This window comes from Haemaphysalis longicornis, unplaced genomic scaffold (genome assembly GCF_048455015.1).
Source record: "Haemaphysalis longicornis isolate Haplotype H1 unplaced genomic scaffold, Haemaphysalis longicornis Haplotype H1 scaffold_1, whole genome shotgun sequence".
In the NCBI taxonomy this organism is placed as follows: Eukaryota; Metazoa; Arthropoda; class Arachnida; order Ixodida; family Ixodidae; genus Haemaphysalis; species Haemaphysalis longicornis.
In genome coordinates this window covers 251,811,019-251,830,409 of record NW_027526203.1, presented here as the reverse complement: position 1 = coordinate 251,830,409, position 19,391 = coordinate 251,811,019, and the positions used below count along the sequence as shown (strand labels likewise).

The 19,391-nt window shown below is 50.5% G+C and overlaps 1 protein-coding gene across 1 annotated transcript in view; it reads right to left on the bottom strand.

Moving 5' to 3' along the window:
- Positions 1 to 1,025: 1,025 nt before the first annotated feature.
- LOC144144241 (extracellular matrix organizing protein FRAS1-like) overlaps positions 1,026 to 19,391 on the bottom strand; it is a 101,899-nt gene continuing 83,533 nt past the window's right edge. Inside the window, exons 15-16 of the mRNA XM_077675612.1 lie at positions 12,814 to 12,960; positions 1,026 to 1,813 (exon numbers count right to left, since the gene is read on the bottom strand). Of these exons, the coding sequence (XP_077531738.1) occupies positions 1,310 to 1,813; positions 12,814 to 12,960 (651 nt within the window). The 3' untranslated portion in view covers positions 1,026 to 1,309. The remainder of the gene's footprint in view (positions 1,814 to 12,813; positions 12,961 to 19,391) is intronic.

Below are 19,391 nucleotides of genomic sequence, written 5' to 3'. Positions count from 1 at the left end.
ATCGACAGGCTCTTCCCACATGTATTTCAGCCCTCTGCTTCGTAATAGAAGGGCGTCCAGCACCTTCTTTTTCAAAGCTTGGCAGTGCGAACTAAGAGCTGGCCAGTGATTTAGGTGTGGTGGCAAGAGTATTTAGGTACGCAGACGACTATTTGATTTTAGGTTCCAATGTAGACGCAGAAGCGGTAGATGTCTTAGCAGTTTCAGGAGCTAGCTGAAACTGACGTAATGGGCCAATCTATGTCGTCATATCACAAACCAGTTTGCTGGCGCTGAAGGTTGCATTTCCTTCACGTGATGAACCTCAGAATTTTGTAGCGTGAGATACACTGGCCGAGGTTGAGCAGTTTCGCGTGGCTCCTGGAGAGCCGTGCTGCACAAGCGCGGCACGTGGTGGCCGGTCCACTTGATGATCATGTGAGGGATGGCCGGGTGTGGAACCGATGGCTTGTGCGTCGCAGCAATATAGCGGGGCGTTTGCCAGTGTGGTATAGCCATGGAGAAGGAAAGCGAAACGGCGCACAGCTAGCGCGCCTGAGCCGCCGCCGCTACTGGACTGGACTGAATTGGATTAGATTGGATTAGATTGGAAATTGTTTTAGCAGCACTAAGCATGATAATCAGCTAATCCTACACAACCATGCAGGAAACCTAAGAACAACCAGCTCAACCTTCGCTCACGCTACGTATATCTTGGCATATCCGAGCTAAGGTATGCAAATTTTTTACATAGAATGCTAAAATACATGACATAAAAATTGATGTAAATGTCTGTTTAGATGGTCGTGCTTTCTTCTTATGTCGAAATAATGTTGTGCGGATTTTATCGGGTACCCCCTCTGTTCCCGCACACTCTGTCACCCAGCATAGCCCTGTGGAACACGGCAGTGAAATCGCGGTTTTTGCACGAGGCGAAGAAATTGGGCACGATAGTATGATTCCACCGCTTTGCGTTGTTTCCTCGAAAATAATCGATGAATGGCTAAGGGCGATGGGCAGGACGGGGGGCGAGTGTAAAAAAAAAAAAAAAAAAAAAAAGACGCATATCCAGTGCTGCGTATACCAACAGTAACTCGCCCATCTATATTTACTTCCTCAGGAAGAGCTGAGAAAAAATATATAATGACCTCGCTAAACAAATGCGATTCGCTCGCTGTCTGCCTTTTTCGTGACGGTTCTATCTGGAATCGCGGCTCGATGCACTTTCGCACTGGTCACTGCTCTTTTTACCAGCGTTAGTCAACGGCTGGAAGCACGCCATTTGAATTCCAGAGCTCGATATGTCACTCTCCAGTCAAGCCCTAAAAAGTCACACTTCAGTCACGTCGGGACGCATCGTGTCTGTTTGGGGCGCTGACGGGAGCCTCGTAACCCTCACTCCTGCCTGCTGTGCACTCGAAGAGGGTGTTGTTCTGCAGTGACGATGGTCGTAGTGGCCCAAGTGGCATTCGTCGCAACGCATGCAGACGGCGCTGTAGCGGCCGTTGTGCCGTACGCCAGCAGCTGTCGTTGCTGTCACGGTCCGCCGACGGTGCCGGTACGCAACCAGGGCCCCGGCAGCGAGCAGGAACAGCACGGCCACCACCAGCGAGCTTGCCACAGCTGGCATTGAGCTCGCCGAAGGAGCGTTGGCCGGTCGTTGTCGGTGGCCTAAGCCAAACTCATGCATGTTTGTAGCCGCTGTCTCGTTGCTTGGGAGATCGGCAGCGGGAGTCGCTGCCGTTCGCCGAGGGCGTCGTGCACTGCCTTTCGCTTGAGGCACAATCGAATAGAGGACCTGCAGATACCACTGGCCGCCATTTCCGGATGCTGTCTGCAAAAAAGACAGAGCAGAACTTCGGGACGGAGCCTTTTTTGAGCTTTCAGTTTCTTCACTATGTCATGCTGGCGCTCAATGCCAATTGAAAAGGATAAAATTTTGCTCCGTTCCGGCGATGTTTCGTAACAAAATATGCACTGTAATCAGTGTTATGCGCGTTGGTGTTAAAAAAAGCGATCTGTTACAGCCCAAATCATTCCTGTTAAAATGGAAAGTATAAATTACTCTTACACGATTTCTTGGGCATGCTACTTTCCTCGAAGCGGCAGTCGAAATGGACACGCGGTATATACCTTGGCTATCTTGCATATTGCTTCAGCTGTGCTCTTTGATAAGCTTCCACAGCAGTCAGTTTTCATCAAGTAGCCTGCAATAGAATGAAATTTTCTGCACTTGAATAAAAGGGCGTAAGCTGCGACTGTGGAGGCATTTGCTCTCGATTAATCCCCCTGGATAGCAGGGCGTTCCCATGCATTAAAAATTTTGTGCCCCCTTTACTTTTTCCCATAGCGGGACTTCCAGAGATCTGCATTATCACTCGAATGCGTGCGCTTTCCCGGCAGCAAAGAGAAGTTTAAACCGAACCAACAAGAGAGGCATATGAAATCGGCAGGGTGCGAGAGGCTCTAAAAAAAGTGAAAGGAAAGTAAAACGTTTATTCGGCGGAAAGTAAAGAGAAAAATATTTAAATACCCATGGGTGTATTTTTAAGAATGCGTGAACACCAATTTCCTCTCCCGCTCGAGCGTAGGGCTGGGCCCGATGCACACGCCTGGCTACAGCCATAGTCCCTCATTGCTGTAGGGACTCTGCTACGGCCTTAAAAGCGCAACGCGGCGATGTTCGCATGCCCCTCGTACACCGTGCCAACACTGCATAGCTCTAACCGTCTCAGTGGCCACGTTTCCTCGCTTTGGCAGCGGCGTTGGCAACCGTAACTGTCTATCAACGTAGGACTGTAACGTAGGCGTTGGCTGCCTGTCGCTCCTCTTGTTGGCCCCAGTATCGGCATTTCGTCGCCGTGATTTCCGTTCCACCCAGTTTTGCCGCCCACTCGGCCCGGCAGTCGTGCCAGACCGTTTCGCAACGCGTACAAGCACGAACTCGAGGCACCGAGAAACCGCTCCAGTCTGGCAGGGAGAAGCCAGCCGCCAGCAGCGCAAGCAGCGCCACGGCCGAAAGTGCATGCTTGCTAGCTGATGCGTGGCTGGGCTTGACGGCCCCTCTCCAAGCGCGTTATGTCGTTATCTGTTCTTCGGTCACTCGGTGGCGGATCGGAGGCGGAATTCGTTGCCGTCGCCACCCATAAACTGTTCACGCAATAAAATTAAAATAAACAGGTGGGCGGCATGCTCAGTTTAGAAGGCCACGCGTCAACACTGCTCTGGTGGCCCACTGGATCAGGTTGCACTGCATCTGCAGGTCGCTGGACAACAAGCGTTTCAACTGACTGCGGGTGGGGGGCGAGGAACGGGTCATCGTACGACGAGGTGGGCAACGGCTGGGGCTGGACATGGGCTGTATCATCGCCTCCTGTATTTTTACAATGCCAAACGCATCGCGCGCTTCCCAACGGGAGTGAGTGGTCGTGGCCTCCGCGATTTGCTGCCGGCCGGTAGCCGATCGCGGAGGCCACGGAGTGGTACGCCTGCAGGGCCCACCTGTCGCTAGGGGGGGCGTCACCCCCTGGGTGGGATCCCGAGCTGAACCGGGATCACGCAACCGGCTTGTGCCTGGTTGCCAAGCAACCGTTGTTTAAAGGGACACTGAAGTGATTTGTAAACATTGCGGGATTACTAGCGCAAATTGTAGTCCGGAGTCCATAGGCCATGTTTCGACCTCTCTGAGCGCGTTTACGCGAATTTATTTAGTAGAAAAAGCAATTCGAAAATGCTGTCCTCCTCTCTGCACCCTCGCCCATTTTTTGTGGCGTTTTCGTGTGACGTCACGAGGAGACGAGCTGGCCGGGTTCGCCGACCTTCCGATCGAGTCAGTCCCTGTTCTGTGAGTCAGTCGGCACAGCGTTCAGACCGCCGGCCGCCGACGGGTCGTCGCAATTGGCTCGCTCAATTGAAACTAAGCCACCACACATTTGTGAATGAAAGAATGTGCCTTTCTTTACCTTGTTAGTTTGTACACTGTATCTAGCTCCAAGTCAAGGTCGCTCCACATAAGCGCTGCACAAGCGCACATGCGACGCTTCGCTGACTGCTACGCCAGTAGGAAAATATAAGGCCTCTTGAAGGCGGGAAAAGAGTCAGCGAAGTCAATATAGGTACTAAGGAAATATAATCAACTGATGCTTTTACCGTACAGCGTAAAACTACGGAGCACGAAGCACTTTTTTTGCGCTGGAAGAACAAGCACAGCGGTCAGCAGCACGACCGCACATCTGCTAACGCTTTTCCGTCCAAGAAATGCAATTGCTAGACGTGAGATATTGTGGAAGTTTGGGGGACGCTTACTGCACGGGCGCTATATGACAAATAGTCACATAAAGTACTTCAAATGATAAGGCTAAATAAAAGTGTAAACTGGTTATACATTATATACCTTATATATCCAGCATCGGCAGAGCTGGCCGAACAAAGAAAGCGTCAGAAACACTCTGTCTCTGACACAGAGATTTTGCGAAGTCACAGGTAGCAAGGTCAATTTGAGCAAATGTGTAGTTTTGTGGCACGGCGAATGGGATGAAACACCATCGGTTTATGGGGGTATGCAGTGGTTCACCACGCCATCCAAGTATTTGGGCGTGCCTTTAGATCGGTATAAAGAAAACACGGCGTACTGGGGGGAGAGGGTTCAGGAGGTGCGTGCGAGCACGTTACCATGGGGAGGTAGGCAGTTGTCCATTTTTGCGCGGGCAACCGTGTGTAACACGTTTTTAGTAGCCAGACTCTGGTACGTTATGCAGGTGTTGTCATGTGCCAGAGTCCATGTACAGAAGTTCCATCGCGTAGTTGCAGTGTTTGTCTGACAGTCTTCGTTTGAGCGGACGAGCCGTAGTAATTTGTTTAGAAGAGTTGGGGATGGGGGTCTGGGGCTTACACACCCGTTTGTCAAGCAGGTAGTGTCCAGATTTTTGTATCTAAGGGACCAGTCGGACCCTTTTGTTCGAACATGCTCACAAATCCTGTTGGCCTCGGCACTACCGGATTATGTTGTGTCAACTGTAGATTACATATCGTACAGAGGGGGCGGATACCTGCGTGAAGTGGTGTCAGCCTTTCGTTTCCTGTCGGTGCGTTTTTCACTAGAGTATCTTTCCACTGTAACCCGTAGAAGACTATCTCGAGATTTAGTGGAAACCCTGTTTCCAGAACCATTGTACCGCTCCATGTATAAGAGTAGACACGGCACTGACGTGCTAAAGAGAGTCAAGAAAATGGCTGTTCCTGGCGGGATTAAGTCTTTCTTTTTCAACCTGCATACGAACACTCTCCCTGTCATGACATAGCAGGAAAAGCGGGGATTTTACCTGCCCTGGGGAGCTGACTGCTACCTTTGCAAGAAACCAGAGACCATAGAACATGTTTTTCTAGACTGCTGGGATGCAGTTTTCTTCTGGGACGTCCTGCAGAGAACAATTAAGAAAGATCTACCTTTGACTGCTCAAGGCATCCGCTATCTCGAGTTACAACCAGATGTAATCCCGTATGACCTCATTTTTCTTGGCAGAGCAGGGTAGCGGTACGGCATAATGATATAAATGCCCGATCCGTTCATGGTTATTTTATTGAAAACGTGTGCAAGGTCCGTGAAGTGTTAAAAATGTGTTATGACGATGATGTTCTGGATTTATGTAACAAATTGATTGAAATGAAAGTGCATTGGCATGTAAATATATTTAGTGTGGTCGTGAAGTGATTGTTTGTTACACTGAGAAAAATGCTGTTTTGAAGTGCTTTTGTTGAGTTTTGCAATAAAGAAAAAAAAAAAGAAGGAAAAACGGCCTGTGGCCGAGTGGTCTAAGGCGCTAGGTTATTGTTTTGCAAGTCGCAAGTTCGAGTACCCGAGGGTGCACTTTTTTTTTTTTTTGCCAGTTGATTTTTTCGTTTTCGGCCGATGTTTTCTAAACTGAGTTCACCATTTTTGGGCCGTAACGTTCACTGTTCCACGAGCGAGTTTGCAGAACGCGCGCAGACTGCCACTGACGCTCTAGCGAGTTCTCGTTAGCGTGCTGCTGCTTGCAGGCAGTGGGCACAGGCCTGAATTAGCACACCCGTGGCCTGGTGCGAACACGCTTTTTACGATACAGGCATGAGTGAGGCAAGCTCCGAATATGAGAGAAAACCGCATGGCATTTGAGCGTCAGCGGTCACGCGGAGGGCGTCATCCACTGCGTAGGCCTCGGCTAGTGATTTCTACGATTCCAAGCCGTCCTGGGAGGCTTATCTCAGGCATTTTGCAGCCGGCAATATGGCAGAAGGGCGGTACGGCGATTACTGAGATATCGAGAAGACCCATCCAACGATGCCGTCGGATGTCAAACATGTTGTTTTACAGAACCGAAACCGAAACTTGTTTGAATGCTAACCTCGGACATCGTCCAATCACGGTGCCATCTCCTCGCGACGTCACAGCTTTAGTTGGTGCGGCCGCCACAGACCGCGCATGGTAGTTTTTATTTTTTCCCGCTTTATAAAATAATTAACGACTTATCAACCGGATAAACGATGAAAAGTGTGGTAATTTGAGCCAGTCTACGCAGTGCAAGAAAAACCGGGAGCTTGACAAATTCACTTCAGTGTCCCTTTAAGGCCTCCTGGAGCGACAGTGTTACCGGTGTCTTCCTAGGCCGGCACGAGACGAGCACGCTTCACGCGCCTTCGACGTTTCATCGTCGGGCACTGCCCCCCGTCGTTTTGCTTGCCGCTTTGCGCCTTTGCCACAGTGCTTTTCTTGCCCGTTCTCGTCCTTCCTCCACCGCTCAAAGCGGCGCCCCCGCCCAAGAACACATGCGCTTACATGGCGCTACCGCGCCGTTTCAAAACGACAGCTTCTCGTTTTAGAGAATTGATTAGAGAATTGAGAGAATTAGCCTGTTCAATATGCCTGCATTTAATTTTGCCCTCTTTCTTCCTTCCTTAAATCTTATAGTTGGCCTTTGGGGGTATACAACAGTAAAGGAACGCGGAACGTTACAATTATATTAAGCTGGCCAAGATGTCCTCACAAAAAAAAAAAAACGTTTGTTTGCGATACGACATGCATCTTGGTGCTTCTTGTATGCATAGTGGAGACTAGCAACAGGCCTTTTAGGTTTTCTTGCTAGCATTGAAGAAAAAAAAAGAGTTAGCGTTGTACAAGTACTTTTTCAGTACTGCAGATTTTTTTGTACATAGGCTAGCAAGGCCCATGTTACCCGCGTGTTTAGAAATAACCAGCCGATGTAAAAAAGCTTCAGGGCTATATTCACGCTTACAAATCTTAATACGACTGAAGTATTTAGGGCCTTCAACCATGAATGCACTGGTAGTGTGAGAGTGCTCAGCGGGCGCGACCGATAGCAGTGAGCAGAGAGATCTGAAAGAGCTTAGCACGAATTGGTGGGTTCGACTCCCGGCCGCGGGGGCGCTTTTCTCATGGAGGCGAAAAGAAAAACGCCCGTGTGTTCGAGATTTCGGTGCACGTTGAAGAACCCCAGGTGGTCAAAATTAATCCGTAACCCTCCACTACGGCGGCCTCATCGCCTGCGTTGCATCAGTCAAGATCTGAAAGAGGCAGAAAAAAAGAACAAACGAGAAAGAAAAGAACGAGTATGAAAAGCGCGCTGCGTCTCCGTTAGCGCCAGGCGAGCCGCTCTACGAATGTCCGACGAGCCCGGGCACCGTCTAGCAACGGGAGAGAGAGAGAGAGAGAGAGAGAGAGAGAGAGAGAGAGAGAGAGAGAGAGAGAGAGAGAGAGAGAGAGAGAGAGAGAGAGAGAGAGAGAGAGAGAGAGAGAGAGAGAGAGAGAACTTTTATTGTTGCCGCAAGGGCTAATTCGGGGGAGGGGTGGTGACCGAGGGAGGAAGGTCCCCGGTGACTTTGGCAGCCCGGGCGACGATGGCATCTTGCACCGCCAAATCCGAGCTGCCCAACGCCCTCGCCTAGTGCTCACCGTCTCGATATGGGGGGAATGGGTTCTGGGGGCATTGCCAGAGGAGGTGATCCATGGTTTGGACCACCCCACAAGCGGGGCAGTGGGGTGAAGAGTACAGACCGGGGTACATGCGGTGCAGGTGGGAGAGGCAAGGAAGAGTGTACGTTTGCACTAAGCTATAGGCGTTCTTCGGTGTGAGAGAGCGCCGGGTGTGCAGGGGGCAGTATACGGCGCGAGAGGCGGTAATGAGACGTAATCTCATGAAAGGAAAGGAGCCGATCTCGAGCTGACAGGGCTCCATGGAGGGGTTCAAGGCTAAGACCCGATCGGAAGGTGAGCTCTCGAGCGGCCTCGTTCCCTCCCACACCCATGTGGGGGCTGGGGTCCACACCAGCTCGGTTGGGGAGTCAGGGGGATTTTGAAGAAGGATTTTGTGTGCCAGGCCAGAGGCTGAAATGCGGGCCCGGGCGAAATTTGAATGGCTGTCTTCTAATCGGAGATTATGATCGCAGGGGAAGGCCGTAGTGTTAATGCAAGAGCAATAGCCGCCTCTTCCGCAGCCGCGGGGGAAGAAGTGCGAAGGGTGAGGGTGGTAAGAGGGGGTCTGTTGGGGCCGTTGATGATTGCGACCGCGTAGGCGTCGTGGTGCCTGTAGGTAGCCGCGTCAACGTAAACAGTTGCCGGATGCACTGGGTATCGCGTCGTAAGGGCCCGCGCACGCTGCTCCCTGCGGGCTCGATTGTGCGTCGGGTGCATGTTACGGGGAATGGGCCGAACGGTGAATAGGTCATGGATAGTGCTAGGGATGGCAAGAGAGGATTCTGCAGCGAAAGGGAAGTTGGGTGGAAGCCGCCGAAGGAGAGATTGACCTGTTGCGGTTGTTGCAAGGCGGGCGTACTGAATCACAAGATGAGCTTCGAGGAGCTCAGATGCAAGCGATTCTACACGAGCGGTGGCAGCGCTCTGCGGAATCCTGAGCGCCGTCTTGTACACTTTTCGAATTAGGCAATCCACCTTTTTGAGTTCTTTAGAGGACGGTGCTAGATAAGGAAGAGAGTAAGTAATGCGACTTATGACAAAAGCCTGTATCATAGCCGCAATGGCTCTGCCTCTTTGAGCCTTTCGTGGCGGGTGGTGATGCGCCGGAGGAGGTTGATGGTCTGATTGACTTGGGATGTTAGGTGGGCGAGGAATGTGGTATTGGCGCGGTTCTGTTGGATATTGAGGCCTAGGATTTTAAGGCATGGCACTCGGGCAACGGGGTGAACATCCAGCCGGATGGTAATTTTCGGGGCTGTGCGGGCGCGTTTGGGACTGTTGGGCAAGAAAAGCAGCAGCTCGGCCTTCTCGGGCGAACAAGTCAAACCGACATCACGAGCATACACAGCAACATATTACCCCCTGCTGGAGGGTGGTTTCAATGTGTACGTCACTGCCGCCTGTAGCTCACAGCGTGACGTCATCGGCATACAAACTGTGGCGAAGCGAGGGGATATTAGCAAGAAGAGGAGGGAGGTTTATCATAGGGATATTGAAGAGCAGTGGCGAGAGAACTGCTCCATGCGGTGTGCCTATGGAGGGGAGTGGAATGACGTCAGAGCGCAGATCATTAATCTGAATGACGGCCGTGCGATTAGCGAGAAAAGTCCGCACGTAGTTGTAGGTGCGGGCTCCAGGAAACAGAGCAGCAAAATGGCGCAGAATGGCGTGGTATAAGACCCGATCAAAGGCCTTTTGGAGGTCTAGCACTAGAACAGCTGACGAGTCGGCAGTAGGGGGAGCAAGGAGAAGATCATACTTGAGCTGCAGTAAGACGTCTTGGGTGGAAAGGCTATTAATAAAAGCGCTAGGACTCTCCTACGTTGATATTTAACTCATTATATTGCCCCTAAAAATGTCTTCCCAGCAACCCATTTGTGAATAGTACTGAAGCCGACGTAAAAGAGAGTTTAGTATATGAGAGTTTATAGAGATACACGCGGTGTTATGGAGTTATTTAATAGAATGCCCCCACCTGCCGCGGTGGATCAGTGGCTAAGGCGTTGCGCTGCTGAGCACGAGGACGCGAGTTCGATTCCCGGCTGCGGCGGCCGCTTTTCTGATGGAGGCGAAAAGCAAAAATGCCCGTGTGTACGAGATTTCGGCGCACGTTAAAGAACCCCAGGTGGCCGAAATTAATCCGGAGCCCTCCACTACGGCGCGCCTCATCATCTGCGTTGCGTTGGCGCGTTAAACCCGACAATCAATCAATAGATTAATAGAATGCCCCAGGGCCTTTGCATACTCATATAAATAAAGTGACCTATATTTCCCTAAAAATGCCTTCCTACCATATCACGCGCATGCAGTGGTGAAGCCGACTTTAAAGAGGCACTGTGTACACCGTTCTTTAGGATATATGGGATCTTATGGCGGTATTCCTTCCAACTTTGGCACCGTACCGCTTATATGGGGTCTGGAAGATGTCTTTTCAGCAAGTCATATGTTTGTAGTCGTAAAGCCGACTTCAAAGGGGCTCGGTGAATAGCAGAGCGCCTCAAGCATTTGTTTGACAATTCCCACAGGGAAGCTTCGGCATTTTGTTCAGCTGCGATACATCTAGTGGTTTCCAACTAAAACAATGTAAAATACTTTTCGAAATAGTCAAACATCAAATGGGTCAGTTCAACAGGACAGCTGTGTAGCAGAAGGCAACGGCACGGCATGAGTCCGCAAGCTGAAGTTTTGAGCTGAGGGGTGCCAATCAAAGATCTCTCCGGGAATTGCGTCTTTGTCAGTGTTCATCCCTATTTTAGAAATATTGTCATGCACCTTATCACAAAACATACGCACCCATCATGAAGACCATTGCGTCCAGTATCCTAGGCCTGCAGTATCAATCGCCTGCACTATCTCAAAGAGATGCAGAGACCAACGCACAAGCGAGATTTTTGAGACATTCTTCAAACATAGCAGAAGATTGCTTTAGATAAGCGCACCAGCCGTTGCCCTGCTGGAAAAATAAATAGATTATTTGGCGAGATAGGATGAGCCTGGGTTAATTGATTGATGGTGGGGTTCAAAGCGCCGTAGTGGAGCGCTCCGGATTAAATTTGTTTACCTGGTGATCTTGAACGTGCCGTAATCTCGAACACACGGGCGTTTTCGCTTTTCGCATCCATCAGAAAAGCGGCCATCGCGGCCGGGAAACGAACCCGCGTCCTTCGGCTCAGCAGCACAACGCCTTAGCCACGGGCTGACCAAGGTTTTGACGCACCTTTGGTGCAGTTTTTATGTTATAAAGCTTTTGTGCTTCTCTCAGCTTTCTTTAGGAAGGGGTGGTAAAGTTCTTTATGTGTCCTTCCCCTAGGGGGAAAAAAACTGATGCACACAAACATACTCGCAAAAACCCGGTCTACTATTGTCAACCACCTTCGTTCTCTTGCTGCATACGTCTAATACCCCTGCAACTCGAGCGTTTCGAAGGCCTTTGAAACGAATGTAATTTGACTCAAATGCCACTTTTGAGCTTTTCGCGGTGTTTTTCAAAGGAATTTGATTGAAATACCATTTGAGTCAAAAGAGCACCACCACAGACTTTTGAAGTTTCCAAAGGCCTTTGAAGCGCGAACGTTCGTACTATCGGGCGAGTTTCTGCATGCCGCTTTGCACAAATATAGCTATACACAAGTAAACCTTAGTTCTCAAAGAGCTTTGCGGTTAATATTTTTTCGCTTGTTTTGTTTTTAACAAGGTAACTTTGTGAGGCGTTGCGAAAAAAGAAAGAAAAAACAGCCTGCGGAAGCCATTTTGCCCATTCTTTTTTGTGCGTGTTTTGTGCGTGTGTGTAGGTTATAATGAATTTTATCCCTCTCGAAGGTGTTTTCTGGCTCGGTTTTTTAAGTTTGAAATTAAAATTGCTTGCCAAGTTATGAAAACGAAATTGGACAGCAGTGGCGACACCAAAGCATGGCGGGTGGACGCGGAAACTTTCAACTGCCTTCGAAAATTGTCGTGTAGATCGGCGTAATTCCTTCCACTTCAAGGGCATTTGAAATTTCGAAGGCCATTCGACTATAATTATTGGTTACACAGTGCGAGCACAATTCACGATTGATCGCAGTCAAGCAATGAAACGTATTCCCACAACAAAACAAACAGCTTTGCTAGGGAGCCTCCGTATACTGTTGGGTGTTCGTTATGTCACGAAAAAAAAAACGTAGCCATTACTGTTACTTCACAAGGTGCATTAGTGCACGTTTGAGTGATTTCACTGGATAATGTGTCCGAATTCTGTAACTCAGTTATCCCCAAAAGCAAAAATGGAATTTGTTACAAGTAAGAGATTATAGAAAAAAGAGCATTTAAATAACCCCAACGGTTACAGGGTCAAGAAAGTAACCGAAACGTTACAAATAAGATAAAACTTTTCTCAATAATTGCATAGTAATAAGGATGTAACTCATTATGCACGAGTAGGACTACACAAGTATTCATTGCAATTTCATTTGCCGATGCAAAAAGCCACAGGTTTTACTTGTCATATTAAGATTTAGCACAAACTTTAGTTTTAGCACAAGTGTTTAGTTTCCCTGCTTGTTTTTTTACTCACTTTGATTATCAAATTCTCTATTGTAAGCGGTTAGCCAAGCGGTTATGGCGATAAGCAACAGCAGAGTCAACTAGGAGGTAAATACGAGCAGCTAAATTGGTTTATATGCAGTACAACAGAATCATTGCTCGATCCTTTGTTGGGAGCGCCCCGCTCTGCGTCATTAATGGCGTTCACTGGAAAACGCAGTAGTGTTGGAAATTTTCCTCTTTTTCCCAGTGTAGACCTCGTGAAAGTGTCTGCACACGCCAGTGGACTGCACGCCACCACCCTCTGCTGGAAGAGATTTTCACAATACTCGCAACAGTCACTCCACCTCGTATAAGGGGTCGACCATCATAGAGAAGCCGTCAACTCCACTGTAGTCCCGCAAGCGAATGGTCAGTGAGTCTTCCTCGGCGAGTTTGGCCTTGAATGGCACACCGGCCACGGATTGCTGGACGTGGTCGGGGTTGTTGCGATCCTGTTTGAAAACAAAAACAAAGAGGAACAACCAATCGAGCGCGGAATATTCGAGTCCGCGCTCGCGAGTGGCAGTTGGCGTGTGCCGTATCAGTTGCGAAAGGTTGGCTTTGATCGTGCTATGCATGCGCTTTCGCCCTCGAATCAGTGTGCGCCGCGCACAGATAACCACTCTTTCAAACTGTTGCGCCTTGCCTGAACTCTGCTTTGGACACTACAAAACCTATATACTCCCCCACACAGAGTAAGCCGAGCACAGTGTGGAGTACACTTTCAAGCACACAAAACTATTTGTACGCATATGCATACAATCTCTGCTTTACAACCAAACGACAAATCTGTTTTAAACTGTTGTGACAGAAACTGGACGCTGAACGGTAAGACAAAATGTTTTGCGAAGTTATGTCCTGAGGGTTGCTTCGTGCGCACTTACCAGGGCATGCCTCGTGCTTGACCTACGTAGTCGACTACACACTAAGAAAATGCCGCAGGTGGGCTTCACCACAACGCCTCAGAACGCCGAATCAGCGTGACCAGATGTTATAATCAAATGCGCTGTTGTGCCAGCGCAGATTGTATTTTTTAGATGCGACGCTGAGAGCATCTCTTGTCGGCGGCCCTGTCCTTCCTGCGTGCGTCCGTCGTCGTCGTCGCCGTCCCCACTCTCCTCCGCTCACCCCCTCTCCTCTCCGATAGCGAACACTCTCTCGCGAGGGGCATTGGATTGGATTCGATTGGCTTGGCTTGGCTTTGATTGGAATGAATTGGATTTGGATTGGATTGGATTGGATTAAAGTGGATCGTGTTGGATTGTGTTGCGTCATAGCCGCGGCAGACACGCTGGCGCCGGCGCGTGCCCAGGTGAGAGCGAACACTCTATCTCAACATCTGCGGGTGTGCGGCCCAGCGCGCATGTGCATGTGCAGTACTGTCTCTCTCCGCGGTCTCCTCTCCTTCGGGCGCGCTGCGCATATAACCGGTGTGCCGCTCTCCGGCGGCCTTTCGGTCCACGGTTGCTCTACGCTTGCGCTTGAACCCCCCTCAGCGCCACATGACCCCAGGGTTCCCGCGAGGGGACGTGGGCGTAATTTTTACTCTAATCGCATGCTGGGCCTCGTCATCCGCCCAAATTCGCCCATTTCGTCACGCTGATTGGTCGCTATGAAGCGTTGTGAGCTGGCTGGGATGTTGTCAAGACAACGCGCGGCGATTTTTTATGTGTACGATTACGCTGTGCAGTCGCGTACACGAGGAAACTGCGGACAAAAACTGGACAAGAGAGGCAAACACCACAGGTGCACTCACGACCACATAACCAGGTCTGCCTCATCGTTCCTGTCCGGACGTAAGCGCTTCCAGAATTTTATTAATGCGTATATTCCTTCGGCTAGTAACCTTTTTTTATTTTTTAAAGGCGAACCACTATATATATACCGCCGTTTGTGGTGACACAGCGTGAGGTGACAGCTAGCCTGTAGACAAAGTATGTATCAGCAAAAACCTCTCTACTTTCATACAAGTGGAGAGGTTTTCATACAAGTGGCGAGGTCTCATACAAAACTTTCATACAAGTAAACATTGCTTAGCGCCAGTGGCGGTCCCAAGGGGGGGGCGAAGGGGGGCGGTCGCCCCCCCCCCCCAAAGAGGTCCTCAGTTTCTTATTTTTAGTTTTTTTAAGCATTCCACTTGCGCGAAGTTAAATCCCAGTGTGTTGCACCGCATACGCGCACACGCCTCCATGGTTATCACCACTTCAGCAGAATTGGCGCAAGGAGGGGGAGCGATTCTTTATTCGTCTCGCCCCCCCCCCCCCCCAAAAAAAAAAATCGCCCCCCCCCCCCCCCCCCCCCCCCAAAACCAATCTCTGGGACCGCTACTGCTTAGCGCACAAGTTAAACAAAACAGACGGCCATAAGCAAAAATTATGGCGTTGTTTCAATCAAATATTGAAGTTGATTTGGCTTTTACGAAAACAAAATAAAAAGTCCGGGCTAAGGAAACGGCATCGAAGAGAGATGTGAGATAAAAGCGGAACGAAATTCATGGGCCACCTAAGTCTGCTCACGTGATTTGAAGGCGAAAAGCCAGCGATTATGAAAAGCTTCGCCACTTCTGCATCGTGTTTGCGTCCCTTTCTTTGCGTTTGTTCCTTCGTCTTTTGATGCGAATCACCCCGACAAGCAGACTGGCCGCAATTCACTCGGCAGCTTGCCCGCAGTGGGAACTCTCCTCCGTGTGCACCTGTTCTACGCACGAGCCGTCGCGTTCACCTGCCACGGGAGCCGCTCTGTCGTCTGCTTCGGTGCTCCGCTGTGCCGCGTAGCTTGCGGTAGCTGGGGAATTTCGCACTCAAATGGGCGAAGCGCCGTAGCAGACGACAGAGCGGTTCCTCCCGCCTAGTGCGGTCAGTGCGCATGTGCCTGCTGTCTCCCATTCTCGCCGCATCTCGGCGCCGGCGCTTCGCGGAGCGCAGCGACCACGCTCTCGTCGGTTCCCTTTAACAGTGGACCGCACTGTACATAGACTCCTGCAGCGATGGCGTGGAGCGCAGTAACGCCACCTAGAGGAAATTCTTTGTGGCGTTGAGTGCGCACGTGACAAGTGGGAGGGAGCAAAGGTAGAGGAACGTCGCATACGAAGAACGACGCCGCGAACAGCGCCGGGAGTCCGCCCGCCGCCGTCGTGCTGCCACTACAAGCGTCAAGGCCATTAATGGTGAATTTGCGAAGCTGCATGGGCGGTATTTCAATAAAGTCAAGCCAGTCGTGTCCTTGTCTTCATTGCTCGGTATAAAGGGGGCGTAAAGTGATACATAAATGCATAACACAGTTAAAAAAGCACTTTAATACACCTGAGTTATAATAAACACCGTGGCCAACCCTTTTCAGATTCGTTGGACAACCGTGTCCAAGGGGTGCAAGGGCCAAGCGTTTTAAATGCAGAGCATTTCAGTAACTCACGATGTCACCCGCGTTGTCCCGTCGTAGTCCGCACCGTCGTTGTCCGCACCCCTCCCCCTACACTATAGAAAAGAAAATACTATCCGGCGCCAGGTTTCGATCCCTCGACCCTGCGGGCGGAACGCAATGTACATGTTGCTCTACCCACTGCGCCACAGAACCGACACAGATTGGGACGCTATGAACGCGCCTTATATCGTTGACTCATTCAAATTACTGCTGACGAGCGATCTCTCGTCAGCAGTTGCCACAAGTGCAACAACATTAACGTAACACAAACTACTTAACGTCGTGCGCCCCCGGAAATGCTCTGCATTTGATCGTGCACCTCGTGAGGGGGATGTTTGACGCTACCTCTTGCAAGACCGAGTGCAACCGCCGAGAACAAGGTCCCACGAGTGGCGCGCGCGCCGTGGACTGGTGGCGCCATCTGTCAGCTGCGACGCGAACTACCATCAAGGCAGTCAGAAAACCGAACGCGCGAAATACAAACTGGGCTTTAACAAAAGAACGCTGTTTTGTTTATTCTGGTGGACGTCGACGACTACGAGTCTGGCGTGGGAAGTCTTTTGGCTCGGCGACAGCGAGACGCGGGGAGATTATTCGAGAGGACCATCGTTTACATGACCGGTAAGTGTTCTTACCCTTAAAGTGCGCATAGCAGTGTCTGAGCGCTCTTTAGCAGTTTTACATCTGCCACTAACCGCAGAAAGTAAGGAATGGATGTCGGCGTGCCGGCGGAGCCGTCCGAAGGCACGGATGTCTGCTTCACCGTATATGGCGCCGACGCCGAAGAAAACGGCTCGTACAGTCGAACACGGATATATCGAACTCCAAGGGGATCGCGAAATAGTTCGATATATGAAAAATTCGATATAAAAAATATGGGCTCTGAGACCTCACCTATTGCGAACGATCACTTACCGATGGGCGCATTCAAGAATGACAACTAATTTCGCACTCACGACGCAACAGAACGCTTTATTTCCGTGAAAATAAAATCGCTGATCTTGGCTTGCTTCTTCGCCCTGGAAATGAAATTAACGACGCTGGTCTCAATCTTCTCGAGGCCGTCCAGGTGCGACAGCCCAGTTCCTTCCATGTCGCCGCAACAACGGCGAATCAAGCTGAACGCAGCGGCCACATCACCCGCGCAGTACGATTGTGTAGCCGCCTCCTCGTCCGGACGATCTTCACCACTCGAGCTATCGGCCTGGGTTCCTGCGATCGCAGCTACAATATCCTCGTCACCGAGGCTCGAAACAGCCTGAACATTGGTGTCAGCGCTCACGAAGTCGTCGGGAGACACTCCGGCTGGAACAGCAGCCGGGAAAAGAGACGACAACTCACGAAACGTGTCGCCCATGCACTCGTCGTCGTCGTCGCCGTCTTCGCAAGCTTCGGAAAGTTCGGCCGTCACAAAGCCTGCCTTCTGGAAGCAGTTGGCCACGGTCTCCTTCTTCACGCCGTTCCAAGCGCTTGTCATCATATGTATGGCTCCCAGCAGGTCAACCTTGGGCTCGGTGCCCACGCGGAGGTTCATCAAAAGCCTATCGAGGAGTCGCCTCCTGTACCCGACCTTCGCCTTGCCCACGCATTCCTCCACATCCTCCTCAACCTCAATCGGTGGTGCAGCGACCACCGAAGAACACCTACGAGCTCCCGCGGCGTTCGATATACCCGATGTCGGGAAAAATACGGTTCGATATAAACGTACGAATTCCTATACTTTTACACAGAATTTTCAAGGGGATAATTTATGAGTTCGATATAGACAACAATTCGATATACCCGTGTACGATATATCCGTGTTCGACTGTATTACCACCTTGCACATATTTCCCCGTAACACGCTCTATTCAGGACTGTGCTGGCTACCAGTTAGTCGGGTTTGGAATTCATCTGCATTGTTCGTGTCGGCGTCGAGTAGTCGCCAAGCCACATTCTCACGTATCGGCAACAGGCTTTAACGCGCGAGCGGCGTGCTCCGGAGTGCGCGGGAGGCAGTAGTGATAACGCCTGGTTTGAGATAGCTAGAATGTGTCCATGCGAGGCCAGTATCAGCGCGATGGCTGTGTCCCTCCTCGCTGTACCTGTCGCCTTGGCTTCCACGCCTTCTTTGACCGTAATAAGCGCTGCGTGTCTGCGCTGCCAAACCGGGAAACAAAACCGCACATTACCCGCCTTAACGCGCGTTGTGCGAGTTTTTCGTCTGCATTAGCCTTGGCGCACAGCTGTTCATTACGTTATCGTTCCGCCAATAGCTGCATGAGTCCCGTGAGCGCCACTATTCGGTTTCTGGGCTCGGCTTTGCATGTCACTGCTGACGGGCCCACGCCACAATACTTAATGCACTGTGCAAGCGATCACAGACCGATATGTAGTCACTATAAAACACCGGCAGCGATGCGTTTTCGGAAATTGTCGTTCTTTGTCTCGCATACAGGAAAAAACTTCTGTCTAAATTGTGTAGGGCGCCGAAAAAAAAAAAAAGCATTGCACGTAGTTAAACGCAGCCAACGCTCTACTAACAATCGCTCATTGCCGCTATTGTTTCCCGGCAAGGCAGTGCAGGCAGCGCTTCTCGCGACGAAAGAAGGTACGAAAGTCAAGGCGACGGGCACAGCGACAAGGGAAAGAGCCATCGCGCTGATGCCGGTCGCGCATGTTCACATTCTACCGGTCTCAAACCAGGCGTTATCACTAAGTGTCTCGCGCGCAGTCCAGAGCACGCCACTCGCGCGTTATAGACAAGCCTTTTGCGGACTGTACGAGCTTCGAAATCGTGGTTTTTCTGTGAAGGCCGTCTTGCCAGCAGCCACTACAGTAATGTTATTTAAGCAAAACTTTTCTTGGCTGGCTTAAGCCGTCGGTGGTGGCGTTCGCCAAACGCCTTGCGGCAAAGACAATTTTATCCACGTGCTCTTCGGGCGCAGCTCTCGCTCTCCATTCGCAGCTGGCGCGGGCGGAGCGCACAAGTGTCGCACAAAACTGGAGGGGAAACGGCATTGTGGACGGCTTCGAATTGTGTCACATGCCAGTATTTTATTTTTCACATATGCACGTAACGGCCGCAAAATTTGCTCTACTAGACAGTTTCATGTCAGGGTTATTCGCGCTGCTGTAACGTCATGAGAAACGACCTTTCTTGTCTACAGCTCCTTAGGCAGCGTGTCCTACACGAAACCTAGATCCGGCCTCAATTGCAGCCACCAATTATCGATCACTTCTTCACAAATAGTGGCCCCAGGCTAATCGAAGAATGTGGGTGGCTGCATGGTTTCGGGGTGCCTGTAGAGGAGAAATTGTGGTACTATGCTGCTACGAAATTATGGGAGGAGAGACGGCAGAGGCACCAGTGAAGCTTACAAACAGACATAAGCTCTTATTGTTTCCTTGCTTGCATCGCGGTTAAAGATGAAATCAATAAAGAGTACAGAAAACAGTGACACGACCGACAGCCGAAGAAAAA